We start from the raw sequence: 21396 nt of genomic DNA, 5'->3' as shown, positions 1-21396 counted from the left end.
GTTAGAGAGGACTTTACTGTGCTTATTTCTTTCAGTAATATCTACTCCTGCCTTTTTTTCTTTTATTCCTTTCTCTTCTGCATCCAAAAATGGTACAAATTATGACAGGACTCTCCTGGATCATGTTTTCACAAAGCATTAGCTGCAATGATAAGTATCTAATATATCTAAAAGCTTTTTCAGTCTTACTTATCTTCATTCATAAACAGCATGACACTTGTAAATTTGGTCAACTTTTTCAGAAGGCTACTATGACATTTTAATGCAAATTTCTCTGTAAAATCAAGTGTTTAGCATGGTCAGAGCATGAAAAAAATAAAGGCTGTTAAGAGGCTCAGTATCCATAATATCAACCCTTCAGACAGTTTCATACTGTAATTAGAACACCCAAGCATCTATTTTAAAATGTTTAATAGGATATTCAAGGAGGCATTAATATTACTGCTTCTTCAATTCACATCCCCCACATATTTTTTTGTAATAAAAGCTTGCCCAAGTACTTCAATCTGAGCAAAACAAATTAACCAAAGCTTAAAATCTCATTTTGTATTATATTAATAAGGATGAAAAATACATATGAGGAGAAAAAAAAAATCAAAAGAACCTTAATGGATTCTAATTGTTATTCAAAATTATACTTCTAGTTGTGACAAATTTAATGCACATTGCTTATGCAGAAATTAAAATGCCTGTCTTTAGGATGCATTCTTACAATGAATACATAATTTTTGTTACCTCAATACCAAATATGAAACAAAGCTAATACATAAAAATTCCCTGGAATATTTATTCTTTTTCTAAGTTTAAGGACAATTTTGAGATTTTTTTTTTTTAAATCTTATCTTTACCTTTTTTCTTTCTTCAGCTCCCTAGACAATACTGTTACCAACAAAGACACATGTCAAATGTCTTGATGACAAAAAAGTTCAGCTTTCAGTTTTGGAGAAGCAGTATAAATTACTGCTCAGCATCTAAGACTACCTCAGAGGCAGGAACACTCACATCTGCCAGAATAAGCTTCTCAAATTCTCTGGCCATGATTTGGCAGTTTGTGCTATGGAAGCACAGAGCAATTCAAATCCACATTTAAAGGGAAAAAGTAGCAGAGATGGAGGCATCTATTGCCAAAAGAAAGAGGGTTTTTTGCTTATGTGTCCACCTTAAAGCCTGTTGAAATCTGCTCTGCTTTGGGCTGGATTGCAGTGCTGAGAGGAATGAATACTATAGCTGCATCCTGTTCTGTGGGTGCATCTCAGTACAGTCACTGTGATAAGCACAGAATAGAAACAGAATGAAGGTACATTTTCCAATGTCTTTCCCTGCAGAGAAGCATGTGAAAAGTGAGGACCTCTCTTTAACAAACTGCCATTGTGATTTTCTTGATTTTTCTTGCTTTCTTTTGGAACAGTAGATACACAGCTAGGCAGCTGAGCTCTGCAGAGTGGATATGAGCATGTTTCTTCACTGCAGGAACTACAGAAAGCAGCACATTAAAGGGGCAGACAATGCTACAGCATCTGCTCACTTCACTGATGCTGTTTAGGCAACACATGGCATGCACCAGCACATACCAGATGACAACACAAAGGGATGGCACTCCATTCAAAGGAACCCTCTCACTTTTCAGGCATGTTTTGTGTTAATTTTCAGTGCTTGGCTTATTTTCTCTTTGGAGAGCGAGAATTTAAAATCCTTTGAAGATTCACCTTGCAGTTAATTGTTCTCCACACTCACTGCTTCCCTGAGTCTGCCTGAATTTATTCCTACTTCTCAGCTGTAGCAGGTTGCACCACAGTACAAGGAGATTTGGTCCCTGGCTATTTTCCCATAACAGTCTTAATCATTCTGAATGCTCAAAATTTATGGATATAAAATTCAGAGTTCAGAGATCTTTTTCAAGCAATTTTCATATACTGCACCAAAGAAAATGAGAAAACAGCTGGTTCCTAAATACATAATTGCAAATCCTGTCCCTTAATGGACTATCCTGTGTAAAAGCAGGGACAGTAACAGTTCATTTTATTGTACAGCTCTAGAACAGAGTAAGGACTCAGGTAGTGTCTCAGTGACAGGAATGGAAAGCATCTGCTCCAGCTGGACATACGATATTCAGAGCAAGAATTGCTCATAAAATTTTAAAAAAATACATAAATTAAGGAAGCAGTCAATCTGTGCAGTTGGTTAAGTTAAACATGTCCATAAAGATCTTCCCCAAAGACCTGAATTATGTGAAAGCCCACAGTTGGTTTTAGGATCAGAAAGACTTTGAGCGAGGAAGGAATATGAATTAAAGCAGGCTGACATCCACAGATGAAGGTGGATGGCAGTCTAGACCTACAATTACAATGAAGAACTTTGGAAGATTTTTGTGCATTGTACACATGGACAGTGTAGTTGACAATTCAATCCAGGAATAATCTTTTATGTTGCACTAAGGCTTTGCTGATGCATAAATAAGACCTTAATGAGGGACACTGTATGAAAACATGAATCTTGTCAATTGCTCCAGCAATTGCTCCAGTTCTGAGTGCAGAACATTCCTGGACAGGTAAGCTAAATGATATTTTTTCAGATCATGAAATCACTGCCACCTTTCTGCTTCCTAAATTGCAGTGACCTTGGTAAACAAGGCTTCTGCAGATAATTGCAACCCTCTCTTTATTGACTCCTGAAAAGGAGTTTATTACAAGTATCTGCTCCCAGAATAGAATTTCACAGGGGATCTTCTACATCCAGAAGTGAAGTTTATTCAAGCTCTACCACTGTCTGGTAAAACTTCTGACCATTTTTTTGTACTCTCCATTACACAATAGCTAAAAAAGTCTTGCCAGGTCAATTCAATTACCTTAGGGTGTCATTTTATCACTCATCACAGAATTCCCAGACAATCTGAAGTGAATGGGAATTCACAAGGGCTTATTCTCTAAAGTGCAAAATCAACTATCAAGTACACAGTAGAGCAAACATAGTGAGACAGAAGTAGGTTATAGTCTCCCACAAAAAGTACTAGACAGATGGTTTGCATTCACAGGAGTCTCTAACATGACACCACAAAACAAGAGATTACTAAACATGTCACAGATGTGGGGGCAAAGACCTTCATAATATGCAAAGTATCAGGAATCACTTCAGATCTCAATATGATCACTATCTCTTAGAGGAGATAGCCTCTGAAAATACTGTAAACAGGCTGCCATCACCTAAGAACCTAGGATTATTTGTCTGAGCAGATGGCTTTAATAATTTACATATACCCTTACATTCTATCTATTAAGATAAAAGTTGCCTGGAACTTCCCTCTAGCACTGCAGCTAACTGGAATGAAATAGCCTCAGTTACACACTAAACATAGACAAAGCCATTCTAGGAATCATTCACATTTACTCATATAGACAACTGTGTTTCAGCAATAAAAATAACATTTAGAAAGAAAAACAAACAAACAAACAAACAAACCAAGATCTAAAACCAAACCTCCCTGAGATATTTAACTAATAAAGCTTTTGTTCAGAAAGAACCTAAAGCTCCTTGTACTTTAAGGCTGTTTCTTTCTCTCTACATCCCTTCTGTCTGCCATGCATGTGTTATTAGATATAGCACTGACAGACACTTGACAGTACTTTAATTAAAAAATCTCTCAAATAAAATCTAATTAAAAACATATAATAGGGTTGAACCTCTTCTATGTATCAGCCATGCTCTATTTTTTTTTTCAGATGTGCATAAATAAATCAAGGGATTTTTGTTTTCTATCAGACAACTGACTTTTGTTTTCTCAGTTTCATTAATGGTATAAAAGCACCAGCTTATTCTTCTGATCACTGTTGGAAATGCATACTAATTAGGTAGCCTGATGCACTATGAGGAAATCTATAGTACCTTCACAGCTCTATTGTAACTTCAAAGGCTCCTAGAATCACCAATGGCAGCAAAATACCAGAAGCTTAATTTCTAGTCCCAGGTCTACCTAAAACATTTATGTTTGATTTCAAATAACAAAAATTCATGTTTTAAGATGAAGAAAGAAGCATTACTTTTAAAAATGTTGTACAGAAACACTCCTCTGTATTATCATTTTTTCTTGAATTCTTTATAAAAAGATTTAAAAATACATATCCATGTATTCCAGGACACTAGGATCTCAATCCTACATTTTCTGCTATCAACCATCTTGCCGCTTGAAAAATGAAACACACTTTTTGCATCGCCATTACACACATGTGTGGACTTCAGATTTCCTCCACTGGCTAACATAAAACTAACATAAAACATTTAACAGGCATGTACAGGAGGAAGCTTTGTTTCCTCTTAAATTACAGCACTATCACAGAAGAGGCAGACTGTATTTGAATAAACCAATCAAGGCCAGCAAAGTCCGGATAGACTGAACCTGTACCTTATATTGTAGATGACAATTTATTTTTACTAGCCAAATATATACCATTCCCAAAAACCCAAAACAAAACCTACATTTGTGGTTTACCCTTGTGACTATGCTTGAAGCACATAATTTTGTCACAGCATTATACTAATAAAGCTACATTATAGATATATATTTGAATTATACAACTGGTAATTGCATTATAATTTAGCTTATGTAATTAGAAAACTTTATGCTTATCTCAGGTAAAACAATATGCAGCCACTACTTTATTAATTTGATTACAAAATTAAGTTCTTCAGTAACAATCCCTACATATGTATGTATCTATATGTATCTATCTATATCTATATCTATATCTATATCTATATCTATATCTATATCTAAACAAACACTTCCAATACCTAGCTGACAAAGTTTATAGTACATATTTTAACTCAACTTGGCTTATCAGCTTTAATCCTATTGTGATTTATAGATGCATCTATCACATTATCATGCTGAATCTTCACAGAAATTTTAGCACCTTTTACTACCTTTAAATCTGTATCTTTGGCAGTCTAGTTTTCTGTCTTCCTGTTACTACTCTTAGACAGATGGCTATCTTTACTTAAGCGCATCTCGTATTGAGGCTGCATAGAATCTGATGCTGTGCTGGTCACCATGTAATACTCCCTAGACAATTATTTAGAAGTCTTATTTCCCTGCATGTGAGTGAACACAGTCCAGCTTCTCAGTGTATTATGACTTTGTCATCTACCCATTAAGGAGCTACAGGGAGGGCAATTTACCATTGTATAAAGCCTTTCATAATACAACTAAGTATTTCGTTTAACAGAGTTGCATGTTCTTAGGTTCTTCAGGAAGAAAAAAAGAAAAAAGGTAAAAAAGCCAAAACACTTACAAAAAACCAAACCAAACCAAAACAACAAACAAAACCAAAACCTTAAAAAGTGAAGCAAGCAAAAAAAAAGCCAGACATTGTACCTTACTTAAGTATTTGTCTAACATTACCTTATATATATAGGCTCAACAAATATGAGTAGATTTATTTAATAGGCCAGATTATCATAGCATTTTCCTGAAGTTGATTACAGTTTAAAATGTTCATTTTCCTTTGTACAGTAAGTAATATCATGACTTTATACAGTTGTCAAAGACACAATACACACTTTTTTGGTTAGTCTTTTTCTTTGTTTCTTTGTTCTTTCTATAAATTCAGTGACCAACTTTTACATGCTGAGCCAGGCTAGGATCAATTACACTAAAGGAAATTAAAACTAGATTGTATATGGTCATGATAAATGTTGATTTTGTAATAAATTAACATTATTCTATGTTGCATAGTTTCTTCCAGTATAGGCTGCTAATGATAACAGAAAGTAACCACCTATATGAGGGTTTATTGTATAAACTAATGATTCACTTCAAACAAAGTGAAAAGGAATGACAGGTGGCATCCCTTAAGGGTCTGAGTTGGGACTACTGTTGTTCAATACCTTCATCAATGATATTGACAATGGGATTGAGTGTACCCTGAGCAACTTTTCAGATAATAGCATGCTAAGTGATGCAGCTGCTAAGACCGAAAGACGGGATGCCATCCAGAAAGATATGGACAGGCTGAAGAAGTGGGCAGAGGAGAGTTTCAGTGAGTTCAACAATGGGATTAGTAAAATACTGGAACAGGTTGCCCAGGGATGCTCCTGGAGATATTCAAGACCAGACTTGATGCAGCCCTGGGCAGCCTGATCTAGCTGGAGGAGTTCCTGCCTCCTGTAGGGGAGTTGGACAAAAGGAATTTTGAGAGCTTCTTCCAACCTGATGCAATCTCTGAATATGTGAATTTACTCTTTCTCATATAAGTGAAACTACGGGAAAACAAACAAAAATATAGGACAGCAAATTTTGAAATACCACAGGAAAATATGTATTTTGCAAACTTTAACTCACTACCAGAGTATGCTGCAGAGACAAAAACCAGGGGTGCCATGCGGTCTCAATGGCTGGTCTGGTTTCAGGATGACAGCGGGCTTTACAGTGCATTTCTGCAAAGGGCTCTCGCATCTTCCTGCGTAAACTGAGGCACAGCACAAATTCCACTTGCCAGGCAAGCAAGGCTTAGCTTCTCAAGCTTGCAGGCTCAAGGCCACTGAAGGCAAGTCGACTCAAGGCAAGGCAAGGTGAATACGATGTGGCCTGCACTTATAACTTGCCTGGCTTTGGAAATTCTGACATGAAAAATAATGTCATTTCAGAAGCACATGGATGTTTCTGGAAGCACAACTGTCATGGGTTCAGCTGAATCTGCTGCTGTTATTCATACCACGCTGCAGTCAAGCCAGCTGCCAAAATGACAGTGCTAACTGGAGCATTATGGGGCTTGAAGTTCAGATTGCAACATAGGAGGTTTCCTGTTCTGATTGCTGCTTTTGGGTTCCAGGTTTTTTGGGTGTTGCTTTTTTTCTGCTGGAGTGGCAATAGGAGAAGGGGGGAAGGGGGAGTAGTATTCTGGCTTGCGCTTTTGGCTCACTTGCATCTGTTTGCCGTTGCTTTGTGCCATGCTTTTTCTGCAAATAGCCTAAGGCAATTATGCATTTTGTATGATGATTATCTGATTTTGCTCAGTAAACTCTACTCTTATTTCTCTCTCTTTTTATTTTTATGGTCTCAATCCTGAGGTTTTGTGTGTTACTTTTCCCTCAGTTCTGTATTGGGAAAATAGACACATTAACTCAGAGGTTTGGTTTGACCCATTTTGTTCTGATTTGAATCATTACAACAGGTAAGAATTATTTTAATTAACTGGGGTTGAAAACAAAAACTAGTAAGATATACACAGAAGCATGTAAATACTTACCAAACAAATACTATTCCCTTTTAAGTACTGATGGACATAGCAGATTTTAACAACTCTCTTTTCAGACAAAAATCCAACTTCAGGTCTCTAATGTACAAATCCCTCCCTTCACTGAACTTTCATTGTGCTATTTTGCAACACTAGTTGATTTGATTGCTAGAACTGAAGGGCTTGGTATCAGTACATGATACATTTAGCTATAGTAATACTTCTCATAGCTATGCACTATTTACCCTTCTTGAACTACTATTTAGTATGTATTATTCATAGTTAAAATGAAATAATTTTACTACATTCTAAAAAATATAAACTTGACTGAATTATAGTTAATATAATGTGGAAATGGTTCCATTTATTAAATCACTTCTAAAAATATTTGGAGTATAATATTCTTAACTTCTGAGTTTATGCAAACAAGCCTACATTCATGTGTATTTTCCTGAAATGTTCAGTTGTGCCCAGGGAAAAAAATCTCTCTAACAGGAGCAAGTACATGTGAAATATTTTTTTTTAATGTCCTTGAGCTAAGAAGACAGTGACAGAAAAAGAAAATAGAATAAGAGTGAATAACTACCCATTTCAAAATGGTTTCCTGTCCCTAGGATAAAAGAATAAAGAGCTAAACTGGCCATATGCATGAGCTGCTGAAATCTTCTTCACATACTATGCAGTCAGTAATCTGAATTTGGCAGTGGAATTCTCCCCAGTTTCTGTCTAGACTATTCATGATCCAGATTACAGATTAAAAGGATGAACAGGAATTTCTGTTGGCTGATGGGTATCAGAACAGTGGCTATTTCACTGACAATTTAGTGTTCCCTTTGACCACATCCATGCAGCACAAAGTGAGGTGACTCAAAGGAAAAAGAGGTCATGAACTGGATTGGTGGTAACTACGAAGTTAGAGGGCAATAAAAGAGACAAGAAACCATTAAGTTAGCTATATCATGAGATCCCGCATTTGAGGGGACAGAGAAAAGAACATGGGAATACAGAATTATTGACTGAGGAGCAAAGACTGTTAATTTTTAGTAAACTAAGTTTGGGACCTTGTTATAGGAATTCCCTCATTACCTGTGAGGTATCACTGAATTGTCTGAAGCACCCTTGAATGCTCTTATATAGGGATGCAAGGAGGGCCACATTAATCCAAGCCTGCCTATCCAAGCTATACCCAAGATTTGTTAGAGACATTGCTAGCTGCATTTGGCTAAAACTGCCACGGTCAATACAGATAATTGGGTCTCAATGCCTTCAGATTTTCCCTAACATTGTTTACTTCACTAGCACAAAAGTAGTTTGATACAACATCTGATGCAGAGAAAAGGAATAAAGAAAAAAAGTAATCTAACATGAACTTCAAAAGATGACACAAGTTGAGAATAAATCAAGATAAACCACGAGTCAGGACAAAGAACGTGGTGGAACAGAAATGTAGAGTAATCAAAACCAGAATAGGCTGTGGCATCTAATACATGTTCTCTTTCAGCATGCAAAATGGACTCATGTTTCCTGAATTTCATCATTCTTATCTCGTGAGCAAGTATTTGTGAAATTTCCTTATCAAGTATAAACATTTTTAAAGTCTTATTTGTTCCCCCAAATGGGTTAGAAATAGAAGGATATATTTGTATTATCACTGCAAGTGACAGAAATTAGAGACCTTTTGTCTCCACTTTAAGTTTCTAATTCTTCAAGGTGACATTTTGATAGCCCATAATGTTGCCCATTTTTTAGGTAGTTTGGGTTTTATGTGACACTTTAAATAAAAGAACATTATGCATGCAAATTCACATGAGGCAAATTAGAAAACACTGGAATTATACTACCTGTGGAGTTCCCTTTTCATCCATTTGTGAAGTCTGGTCCTTATTTACCTAACACCAAGATGAAAGCTCCAAGATTTCTCCCTCATATAATAAACAGAATGACAAGAAGTATAAAGCAGATGCTTTTTCTAATTTTTCATTACATCATCTAGTCTCCAAAGTTACAAGTGATAGCCATTAAACTTTGAGAAAGTTAAACACTGGAATAATCTCTCAAGCAAAGTAGTGGATTCCCCTACATTGGACAGTTTTTAGAATACATAGAATACGTAGAATAAACCAGGTTGGAAGAGACCTTCAAGATCATCGCGTCCAACCCATCAACCAATCCAACACCACCCAAACAACTAACCCACGGCACCAAGCACCCCATCAAGTCTTCTCCTGAAAACCTCCAGTGATGGCGACTCCACCACCTCCCCAGGCAGCCCATTCCAATGGGCAATCACTCTTTCTGTATAGAACTTTTTACTAACATCCAGCCTGAACCTCCCCTGGCGCAGCCTGAGACTGTGTCCTCTTGTTCTGGTACTGGCCGCCTGGGAGAAGAGACCACCATCCGTCTGTCTACAACCTCCCTTCAGGTAGTTGTAGAGAGTAATAAGGTCACCCCTGAGTCTCCTCTTCTCCAGGCTAAGCAACCCCAGCTCCCTCAGCCTCTCCTCGTAGGGCTTATGTTCCAAACCCCTCACCAACTTTTTTAGACTCAGCTTGACAGGGTGCTCAGCCATCTCATTTAAACTATTACCTAAAAACACTGGACCAGATGATCCTTTCTACTCAGTATTCTGTGATTCTGTGTTTAGACTCAAAGTGAGGAGAAAGTTCTTCACTGAGCAAGTCATTCGTCATTGGAATGGGTTGCCCAGGGAGGTGGTAGTGTCACCATCCCTGGAGGTGTTCAAGGGGAGATTGGACGTGGCACTTGGTGCCATGGTCTAGTCGTGAGGTCTGTCGAGACAGGTTGGGCTTGATCCTTGGGGTCTCTTCCAACCTTAGTTATACTGTGATGATACTGTGATACTGTTTTACTCATACTGAAAATGTTTAAGTATCCTCTTTCATCCTTCTGCATCTCTTTCTTTTCCTTATCTATACTAACATGCTCTTCTGTTCTCAACATTGACTGTTCTGTTTGCATGTGACCTTTAGCAAAAACCGAGGCAAAAGAACCACACAGTACTTATGCATTTCCAATTTTGTTCCCAGGGAAACAACACTGTCCCTCACCTCCCTCTCACAACCTCTTCCTTTTACATTCATTTTACCTTCCTTTTAGAAAATGATTTAAAATTGCCAGTAAGGTCTTTAGTTATTGTGCCAAGATAGTCTTAATTTTGTCTCTGATATTCCTGTGTCATTCATTTTACACTCATATCTAGTAGTCAGATTGTATCATTCTCATGCTTGACAAAAACTACTTAAAACTTCCTCATTTCATGGATCCCTAGCTTGAAACCCTCTGGATGACGTATACTCATGAACAGCAAAACCAGAACTGAAGTGAGCAGGCAACACCCTTGTGTAGAGTAATATATAAAGGAAGAAGGTCTGACAAAAAGAGCGTTTTTACACTTGATTTATGTTTAGTTGCAGTTTCTGTTTCCTATTAAGATGGTAAAATTATTACATCATAAAATAAACAGCACATATCCTGATCGAATATATCAAAGCAAACAGCAACTTATGATTAAATTAATATATGTGTATTTAGAGAGGATTAAAACAGCAAGGTATGGAAAATCTGCTTGAAAATGAAGCTACATCCATGCTTAGTGCCACAACCAGCCTGGCCTTAAAAAGCCCCATCCCTGGAGGGTTTTAAGGCCAGGCTACATGTGGCTTTGGGCAACCTGATCTAGTGTGAGGTGCTCCTGCCCATGGCAGTGGGGTAGGAACTAGATGATCCCTGAGGTCCCTTCCAACCCTAACAATTCTATCACTCAATGGAAAAATCATTATAAAATATTGTTAATTTAAACAATAGAAAAGAGTATTTCAGTTATGTGATTCTATGCTTCTAAAAGGAGACAAATTCAGATTACTAATATTGTTGGCATTTCCTCTTTTTTAACCACCTTATTTTTATACTTTTCTTATTATTTCATATTATTGCACATTGTGCATAACAGCTTGCTTAAGAAGGATAAAACCCAAATCAATTATGCATTAAAATGTAATAACCATTCAGAAGGAAGCTCTGAGCCATTAACTCTGCATTATGAGTTATTCATGTTTACATTACACAACAGAGTATCAGTCTATAACAGAAAATGAAAGTGACAATATCCAATTGATAATAAAATATTTTTAAGTGTTTCAATATTTAAAAATTTTAAAGGTTTATGTAATTATTTCAACTGGAATTTGAGTAAGACAGTAATATAGGGCTAGTCTTCAAAAATGTAGCTGTTCCTTCGATGTAATCTGAAATGTAATTGAAAACTAATGTATTTGAAAACTTTAAAAAAATACATTATTTTCTAGATTTTACTCTTGTACTTACCAAACCTGACATATTTAACACTGTGGAGATAAGAGATAACAATCTGAATTCAGCCCTAGAAATGGTAAGCAAGGTTTTTGATTGAGATTAAAAAGAGAAATATATTTAGAAAATAAATGTAATTCATTGTCATGTAGCAAACAAAATGATCAACATCTTTCTCTATAGGAAGAATACATAAGCAGTACAATACCTGTATATGCAAACTGAACAAGGTCCCACAGTGCATTGGGGTCTATGCCTTCCATTTTGATCTCTTCTTGCTTGGCTTCACAAACGTCACTTGTAAACATCGCAGCAAAGTAGTCAGAGACAGAGCTGAGGACAAGTCTGAAAAAAAAAAGTTAGCAACCAGTGTAACCTACATTGATATATGCATTAGAAATTTGATACATTAAAAAAAATCAGCATTTAAAAAAAAATGTATTTCCATAGTAATTATAAAATACCAGGAGCAACATATTATTAATGTGTGGAGGCCAAAATACAGCACGACATTTAATTCTAATTTGTTTTTACGTCCTGTGACACGGACCAAGTGGCATGTTAGCACATGACTATAAAACAGACATAGAAATTAGTACTCAGTCTTTCTGATAACTTTCCAAGCATGCGTATGTCCCACTTCATATTCCAGAGGTACTCTTCATTTTGCTTAAAGATCTGTTTTTTTTAAAAAGTTGCTAACAGCACATGACTTAACACACTTTGGAAACCTTCAGTAAAACTCTTAGTAGCTTAACATGCCATTGACGACCAAAAAAAATCAAAATCATTTTGTAATGCAATGTTGTGGTTAATAAACATTTCTGAAGGAAAATCCTTTCAAAATCCTTATAAAATGTGCATGGCTGGTCTCTGGATATAATTTAGATAAAACAAACCCACAGCAGGTACCAGTTCTGATTCTCGTTACTGAGATCTTAAGCTGAGGCATTTTTCTAAATACCATCTACAATATGATTTTGTTGGGAGTGAATATTCACAGATGATCATGAGCTAGAAATGTTGTAGAGCTATAAATAGAATACACATGCTTTCATAAAAGATGGTCACATTTCTGTCTTAATTTGAAACTATAATGTATAAACAGATTAAAAGAGACAAGAATCACAACTGGAAAACCAAGAGAAAATATTTAGCTGTTTGTATATGCTCAACTGTTTTGTCCAAAGGAAAGAAATAAGAATATATTGAAATATAACAAGTTTCTCCTTGTCAGTTACGTGCTGATTGATCACTTTTGCTCTTTTAGCTCATGCCAATAGAAAAATAAAACATAATAGTTTGAATTGGCTTCACAATTTTACAGTGTCTTAATCTACTCTATTTTACATGCAAGTAGAGCAGCTTGAGAACATATATATGATCTTTAGTCTGAATCACATTATGGACAACAACTTAATTGAGTGTAGTAGTTTTACCACTTCTCATGCTGTGTTCAACTCCAGCAATCAGGAATTTTAGAAGTAAAGATCCTAATCAGTTCACATTTATATCCATGTAATTAATAAAAACAATAGGTGACTACAAAAAGTTGAAATTAGAAATATATTTTGTTGCTACCACCAGAGACTCCTCATTTACTATTTATTTTATACAGTACTGAGGAACATTTATGCTTGTTTATTTATTACCTTAACTGATTATCACAAGTGTGTATTTAGTCAACCAAGACAACTATAAAGTTCTGGATAATTAAAAATCTTATATTACTTCTTCAAATACTTTTTCTGACCACTTATAAATAAGCAACTTTATTCACTGTTAATAGATGCTTGATTTAAAATAAAAATAAATCACAGCATAAAGGAAAAAACATAGCAAATTGATGGTTTTCTATGAGAAGCAATCTCTAACAGCTAGCAGAGCTGTAATGTGATTGAGATTTACATTTGAGACCATTTTGTATTAGCTGTTGCTTCAGATTTACTAACAACCATTTAATTTCAATTATACATAGAATACATAGAATACATAGAATAAACCAGGTTGGAAGAGACCCTCAAGATCATCGCGTCCAACCCATCAACCAATCCAACTCCGCCCAAGCAACTAACCCACAGCACCAAGTACCCCGTCAAGTCTTCTCCTAAAAACCTCCAGTGATGGTGACTCCACCACCTCCCCAGGCAATCACTTGCCAAAAGCAAGGCCCAAACCCCTTTGCTGCATCAAAAGCAATAGACAAATGACTGAACAGAAATTTTAATATAACAATTAATCACCCATTGAAATACTTCTAAGCAGTAGTGTGTTATACTTGTATTTTGTACCATTTATGTTCATTTATTATGTGTTAAATAATCTTCCTGTATATATAGTCTGAACTCAAAGATAACAAAAGAGCGGGAGAACAGAAAACAAGTAATCGAAGGATTATATCTCTGTCATAAACGTCTACAAAAATCTGTGATTTTCCACTGTAAATTTTATGGATTATTCTGGAATGAGGAAATTCAAAGAAGCTATCTAATGAATTCCAGGTACAAATGAGAATTCATTCTACAGGGCCAAATGAGATTCAGTCCAAAGAGAAAATCACTGAAAAACATATAATACAGACCTCAAGTCCTCATTTACAGGTTTATCTTCACTACTTTGCACTACCTGACAAAGAAGATGACTTAAGTGAGCAGAGAGGTTCTACGGCTTAGGAGCTCACCTAGACAAACAAGACAAGTTTTTGAATAAAGAAAAAGGATTATTTTTTAAGTCCCTTATGTTAATCAACTGAATATAACCAAAAAGTTAACTGATTTCAAGACACAAAATTTTACCTTGGGAAGTGATTCGCAAGCTGAATTGAGTGAAAGAAACTTGCTAATTATACTTAATCCTGAAAGGTGACACCTTTTGTAAATGTTTACTGTGTTCCAGTGTTGAGATAGAAAATGAACAGTGAGAAATCAAAGAGATCAATGAATTTATATTGATGTGCTGCTTTTTGTGGCTCAGAAGACTCCAAACAACTCTAAATCTTGGTTCAAAGGCATGTTGACCTATTCATCAAGAAAGGTCAGGTGTCTCAGGTTGTCACCTTTTTTGAACTACTGATCTGATAAAGTCTTTCATCCCTGAGAACATAGCAGGTAACTCAAGGCTTAAAATAACTTGGTGGACCCATAAACATTCTCTCCAGATTAAGAGATTTCTCTGTCATTCCTGCAAATAATTTCACCTGATGTATTTCTGGTTTCTTTTACAAAATATAACTGACTCCTGTTGTGATTTTTTTTTTTTTAAATTCAGTGACATCAGATTTTTGGTTTTATTATAGAATATTTCCTTGCAATTTTCACAACTGTTCTGACATACACCTGTGCTACAGAATTCCCTTGTTGGTGTATTTATTAATTAAAAGAAGCAAGCACTCAAAAGAAACAAACCTTGATGACTTATATTCTCTAAGCAATCTCTAACAATATTTTACTGCCAACTCAGTAGAACCTCAGATGTTACTTGTACTGAAAACTCATAGGCATGGCACAATTTTATTGCATACATCTTACGCTAGTAAACCTTCATTGCTTTTAAATGTGATTTGCTGCTCTGTAGGGGACATCAGGTAGAACTAGGTGTCTTTATGGATAGTGGTGCTCAGCAGCTCTTCTTACATCAGGAAAACATTTCACAGAATCACAGAATTATAGGGGCTAGAAGAGACCTCTAGAGATCATCTAATCCAATGCCCCTGCCAGAGCAGGTTTACCTAAAGCAGGTTGCATAGGATGGCGTCCAGACAGGTTCTGAATGACTTTGGAGATAGAGACTTCACCACCTCTCTGGGCAGCTTGTTCCAGTGCTCTACCACGCTCAAAGTAAAGAAGTTCCACCTCATGTTTAGATGGAACTTCCTATGTTCACATTTGTGCCTGTTGCCTCTTTTAAATTTATTGTATACATAGCAAAAACTTTGTGATTTTCTAAATTTTATGGCTGTGGTTTGTATTCAGTACAGGTTTTGGTATGAGAAGAATGTTGATAATATGCTGATGGTTTCAGTTTTGATGGGAAATCAAGGACTTTTTAAATTCCTAGAACTTCCTAGTGTACCAATGCACCAGAAGCTACAAAGAAGCACTGTCAGGGCCATAGACCCAAATCCACCAATGAAGAATTCAATCCTACAATGTCAGCTGACTGCTGGCCAAGTTCAAATCACAAATCAGCAAGATATTTAAGTGTATACACAGTAATTGGCTCTTTATCTCTTCTACAGTACAAACTGAAATACATTTTTATATCTCATTATAACTCTTAGGCATCTACAATGTTTTAGTTAGGTTATACAAGTCTGAGATTATCATTTCCACCAAACACAATGTCTCACAGGTTGATTTCCCAGAAACTGCAAGTGATACACATATCACACCCGCCAGACTTGATAAAAATGTTCATTGTCCAAAACACTTTGCCACTGACAGTTTGTCATTGTGTCAGTTTTGAAGCAATCTGCTACTGCAGCCAGTATTCTGAACTCTATGCAGTAGAAAGATGGGGGGTCGGGGGAAGTAGAGAGGACAGAAATATTAATGTAAACAAGTTCTTAACATTTGGGAATGGGCAGGACATGCAAAATGTCAGAGAAGATCTGATGAAGATCCATTATAATGCAAGTACAATGAAAAGTTTGGTATTTTTCTCCATAAACCCCACACAGATAGAAGAAGAAGTGTCAGTTACAGTGGGTTAGTTTTATTTGTTTGCTTTACAACATCGGTGCCTCACAGTGAAGTATTTTTCTTCGCATTTACATGGAACTTCTTATGCCTCAACTTTCACCATTGCCCCTTGTCCTGTCATGGTGCATCAACCAAGAGCCTGACTCCATCATCTTGGCACTTACCCTTTACATATTTATAAACATTAATGCGGTCACCCCATAGTTTCCTCTTCTCCAACTAAAGAGACCCAGCTTCCTCAGTCTCTCCTTACAAGGGAGAGACTCAGTAATTTTTGTGGCTCTGGATAAGTATCTACATTTTTTTAAGGTCTATTTGTCATCCTTTGATTTTATCATAGAGCCTCTTTGTACAATATACTATGATAAAGCATCATTATTAATTTATCTTCATAACTCATTTCTCTACAGAGCTCAGTTTAGTCAAATCCTTGTGTGTGATCTTCAACACATATTCATTACTCAAGTTATTCATGTTTGGCCTCCTTCGTCATTCTGGCATCTCCCTGGTTTTGTTTGATTATTTCTTTGACTTTTATATTCAGTATCATTTTGGTCTGCTTCCTCTTTTTTTTTTCTCAACAATTCAGTTTTAATCAATCCCTAAAAACAGATGTCGAGTGCCAGTTTCAGATATTTCACAGTATCAGATTCATGACTATAGGCCTGGCACAGACCTATGAAAAACCTTGCACCCTTCTGGATCACATGATGAAAGCCAGGCAAAGTACTGCAAGGCATCTCAAGAGACACTTGGAAGCTGGATGTTATTTTTGCTTCCTTCTTAAGCCACCTTATCTTTGTTCCTTTCAATCTTCAAAGACCTTTCAATTCACTGAACTTCCACTTCATAAATTAACAGCATTAGTACTCTAGTTTAATAGAATCATAGAATATCTCAAGTTGGAATGGAACTATTAAGATCATCAAGTTCAAACATCTGCTCCTTGCAGGACTACCTAAAATTAAAACTGTTCCTTGAATACTGACAGGCTTGCTGCCATCACTACTTCCAGATCAACACTGGCTCCCAAATTGGTGTCATCTGCCAATTTACTGATGATGGACTCAATCCCCTCATTCAGATCATCAATAAAGATATTGAACAGGATGGAGTCCAACACTGATCCCTGCGGCACACCACTACTGACTGGCTGCCAGCTGGATGTGGCACCATTCACCACCACTTTTTGAGCTCAGCTTTCCAGCCAGTTCCTAACCCAGCACAGAATGCTCCTGTCCAAGCCACGGACTGACAGTCTGGCCAGGATTTTGCTGTGGGGGATGGTGTCAAAGGCCTTGCTGAAGTCCAAACAGACTACACCCACAGCCTTCCCCACATCCACCAGTCAGTCACCTGGTCATAGAAGATCGGGTTGGTGAGGCAGGACCTGCCCCTTCCTAAGTCTATGCTGGCTAGGCCTGATCCCTTGTCCATCCTGTGAGTGCTGTGTGATTGCACTCAAGATGACCTGTTCCATAATCTTTCCTGGCACTGAGGTCAGGTTGACAGGTCTGCAATTGGCTGGCTCCTCACTCTGGCCATTCTTGTGGATGGGCATCACATTGGCCAGCTTCCAGTCATCTGGGACCTCTCCAGTTATAAAATACCTGTAAGACTGAGTCCAGCCATTGATCTAAGAACACCACAGCCACTAAATCATGTCCTGAAGTGACTTGTTTACACATGTTTTTTTAACACAATGACTGTAATTCAATCTGTGTTATATGGGAGCATTTTGTTTTCAATGAATGGGACAGGTGAATTCTATGCATATATCACAGTTACGGGTTTTTTTCTTCCTCCAATACTGAGTTTCTGTATTAATTTGTACTCTATTCCAAGTCAAAATTTAACTTATGTATTAAATCCTAATCTGAGTTTAAGGTGCCTGTAATGTGGTAAAGCTGCCTGGTTAGAAGTTTTAATGATCTATACAGTTGAAATCATAAAGAGGCAATCCAAGGTATCAATACAGGCTGGGGGATGATGAAATTGAGAGCAGAAAAGGATTTGGGGTGCTGATGGACAAGAATCTGGACATAAGCAGACAGTGTGCGCATGCAGCCCAGAAGGCCAATCACATAGGATTAGGATAGGCTGCATCAAATGAAGCATGTCCAGCAGATCAAGAGGTGACTAAAACTTTATTCTGCTCTGGCAAGCCCTCAGCTGGAGTACTGTGTCCAGCTCTGGAGCCCTCAACACAGGAAGGACATGGATCTGATGGAATAGGTCCACAGGCGCGCCACAAAAATGATCAGGGTCTGAAACTTCTCTCTTACAAGGACAAGCTGAAGGAGCTGGGGTTGTTCAAGCTGATGAAGAGAAGGCTCCAGGAAGACCTAGTAAAGTGTCCTTCCAGAACCTGAACAGGACTTACAACAAGGCTGAAGAGGGACTGTTTACTAAGGCCTGCAGTGATAACATGATAACACAAGGGACAATGGTTTGAAATTAGAGAAGAGTAGATTTAGATTGGATTAGGAACAATTCCTTTATCTTGAGGGTGGTGGAACACTTGAACAGGTTGTCCAGGGAGACAGATGAGGCCCCATCCCTGAAGACAGGCAAGGTCAGACTCAATATGGCTCTGAGCAACCTGATTTAATGGAGGATGTACCCACTCACTGCAGGGTGTTTGTACTAGATGACCTTTGGAGGTCCCTTCCAACCCAAACCATTCTATGATTCTATGATCTATCATTTTCACTGAGTTTGATAGTTATATTTGCAGGATTTTTGACATTTATTCAGCAGCTGTAGTATATAGTAATTTAAATACAGTATTTTAAAACAGTGCAATTCAAGAGAGTTGACTTCAATTAAAGCAACCACATTATTTGTAGCAAATATGGTTTTTTTAAATTCATGTTGACCCATAGGATTATTGCTTCATTTAGAATTTTCTTTTACCTTGGAAATAATTGGTACTCTGATCATGTCACTCTAGTTCTGAATAACGTTTACTTCCCAATGTTTTTCTGTTTCAGATGACATATACAAGCTGCAGTCTAGATAGATTTCTGCATTTGGCTGACTGGAACATGAATAGAAGAAGGAAGTGTCAGTTACAGTGGGTTACTTTTATTTGTTTGCTTTATAAGATCAATGACTGAGTCGCTTCTATCCCAGAGTTACAATACATTTCTTGTCTGAAAGAGGTTGTACTCTAAATGAGAGGTACAGAAAATGAGAAAAAGTATTGAAGTATTTTGTCAGCTCTGTGGTGAGTTGACAAAATAAAATCTCCATGTTCTTTTTTTTAATTATTAGAATGGACTGTACCTGGTTAATTCTATTCTATTCTACTCTATTCTATTCTATTCTATTCTATTCTAACATGTAATACTGCAGTAGCTTAACTGAATGGAAATTCCTATTTTAGCATTTTTCTCTCTGTAAGACATTTTACATTTCTTACACTTGATTATGTTGATGTTAGAGTAATATAACAAAAAAAAATATTTACTTAATTTTCCAAATTTATTTCAATGTCAGTTACTTTACTCCTCTGAAATGCCTGCTACAGGTTTTCCTACTTTCTTGGTACTCTTTTGGGTTGCTTTGGGTTGTTTATCATACAATACTTCATTGGTTTGTCCTTTCTTTTGCTATTACTTCATGTGAAAGAGTGGGACTGTAATCTATTTATTACAAGATTAGATTAGACAAACATGATATTCGGGAGCCAACAAAAAGGTTAAGCGCATTATAACTTTAAAGCTGCCTGAGTCACCCAAACAGTGAAAAGCAGCGATAATAAAACTGAGAGTTTGGCATAGTGCCCCCACGCAAACTAGAGTGCAGTGATAGTATTTGTATTATCTCATTTGTAATTTGACTTTCTCCAATTTTTGGTGAGAAATAAATATGTAAAAACAATAAACCCACACATGTAAACCCCATAAAATAACACCAGTGACAAAACTTAACTTGGCAGCATTCAGGCTATGACCAGAGCTTTCCTGACATTCTTCCCACAAAAAAGAAAGAAATCTTACAGCACAGCAGTAACTTCACCTCTGGAGACAAAAATTACTTAAAACATATCATCAAAAAGCATAATCAATACATGTGATTGGAAAAGAAGGGGAAAGAGCAAGCACTATCAGAGATTAAACCAGAAATGAAACAGAGATGAGAAACTGTGGAGGAGTCTGAAGGAAGGTACAAGAACTGATTATAGTGCAACTGTTTTTGATGTCTTCCACTTCATTCAATGCAATACACTGGCATTCCTTAACTGAATTTTTACTTTCATACAGCTAGATACATTGAGAACTCATTATTACACAAAACATCATTCTGCGTTTGATTTTTACACTACTGTTTTGTTTTGATTTCTTCTACATCAGAACAAAGACAGACAGCACTTCAAGAGTTTTTATTCAAAAATGTGGACATTTTGCTCTGTTCTTCCAAAAGTGATTCTTACTGTACTATATTGTAGCATATTAAATCTACAGCATTTCCTTAAGTTATTCTATTAAAAGGAAAATTTCATGAAAACCATTCTTTTTAGGCAATAATTGAGTATTTTGTATTTATTAATTTACAGCATATTCAGCGCAAGCTATGTCTTGTAATAGGTTTTTATTGAATTTTAAAATGATGGTTCCTTCTATCTAAGCTAAGATTTTATAAACTTTGTACAGAGAATGTTCTAACAAAGCATCATGAACTATCAAATTTTAAAACTCCACAAATGCTGATCAGTGCCATCTGCAAGAAGGCTTTTTATATGGTCCCAGGAATGCAAAATAAATATTATCTAGCCAACTTTGTTAAAAGCTTTAATTAGAAGAGTACTTTGCTGGATTTGCTCCTGAAAAATCTGGGGGAAAAAAAAATAAGACCTGTGAAATCTGATGGCAAACTTGGCTGCAGCAACCGTGAGTCAAGGGAATTTAAGACAATGGATCCTGAGGGAAGTTAGTAAAATGAAAAGGAAATTACAGCCCTGGATGCCAGAAGTAGCTCCTGATTGATATCTGAAAATTCACACACCCTTCATTTCATTTTATCTTGTTGGACAAAATTCTAGTTAATCTTTTAAACTCTGCATAAATCAACAGGGTGTTTTTGCCACTTCTTGGAGATTTGGTCTTTTGACTACAGAGTACAGAGAAGTA

General features: G+C 36.5%; 1 protein-coding gene across 1 annotated transcript in view; it reads right to left on the bottom strand.

Moving 5' to 3' along the window:
• Positions 1-21396, bottom strand: part of KLHL1 (kelch like family member 1) — a 210684-nt gene that overhangs the window by 129022 nt on the left and 60266 nt on the right. Inside the window, exon 3 of the mRNA XM_054163103.1 lies at positions 11770-11906. Within this exon, the coding sequence (XP_054019078.1) occupies positions 11770-11906 (137 nt within the window). The remainder of the gene's footprint in view (positions 1-11769; positions 11907-21396) is intronic.

Source organism: Dryobates pubescens, chromosome 7 (genome assembly GCF_014839835.1).
Source record: "Dryobates pubescens isolate bDryPub1 chromosome 7, bDryPub1.pri, whole genome shotgun sequence".
NCBI classification, from domain to species: domain Eukaryota; kingdom Metazoa; phylum Chordata; class Aves; order Piciformes; family Picidae; genus Dryobates; species Dryobates pubescens.
Note: the sequence above shows the minus strand (reverse complement) of the source record. Positions and strands in the feature narration are given on the sequence as shown.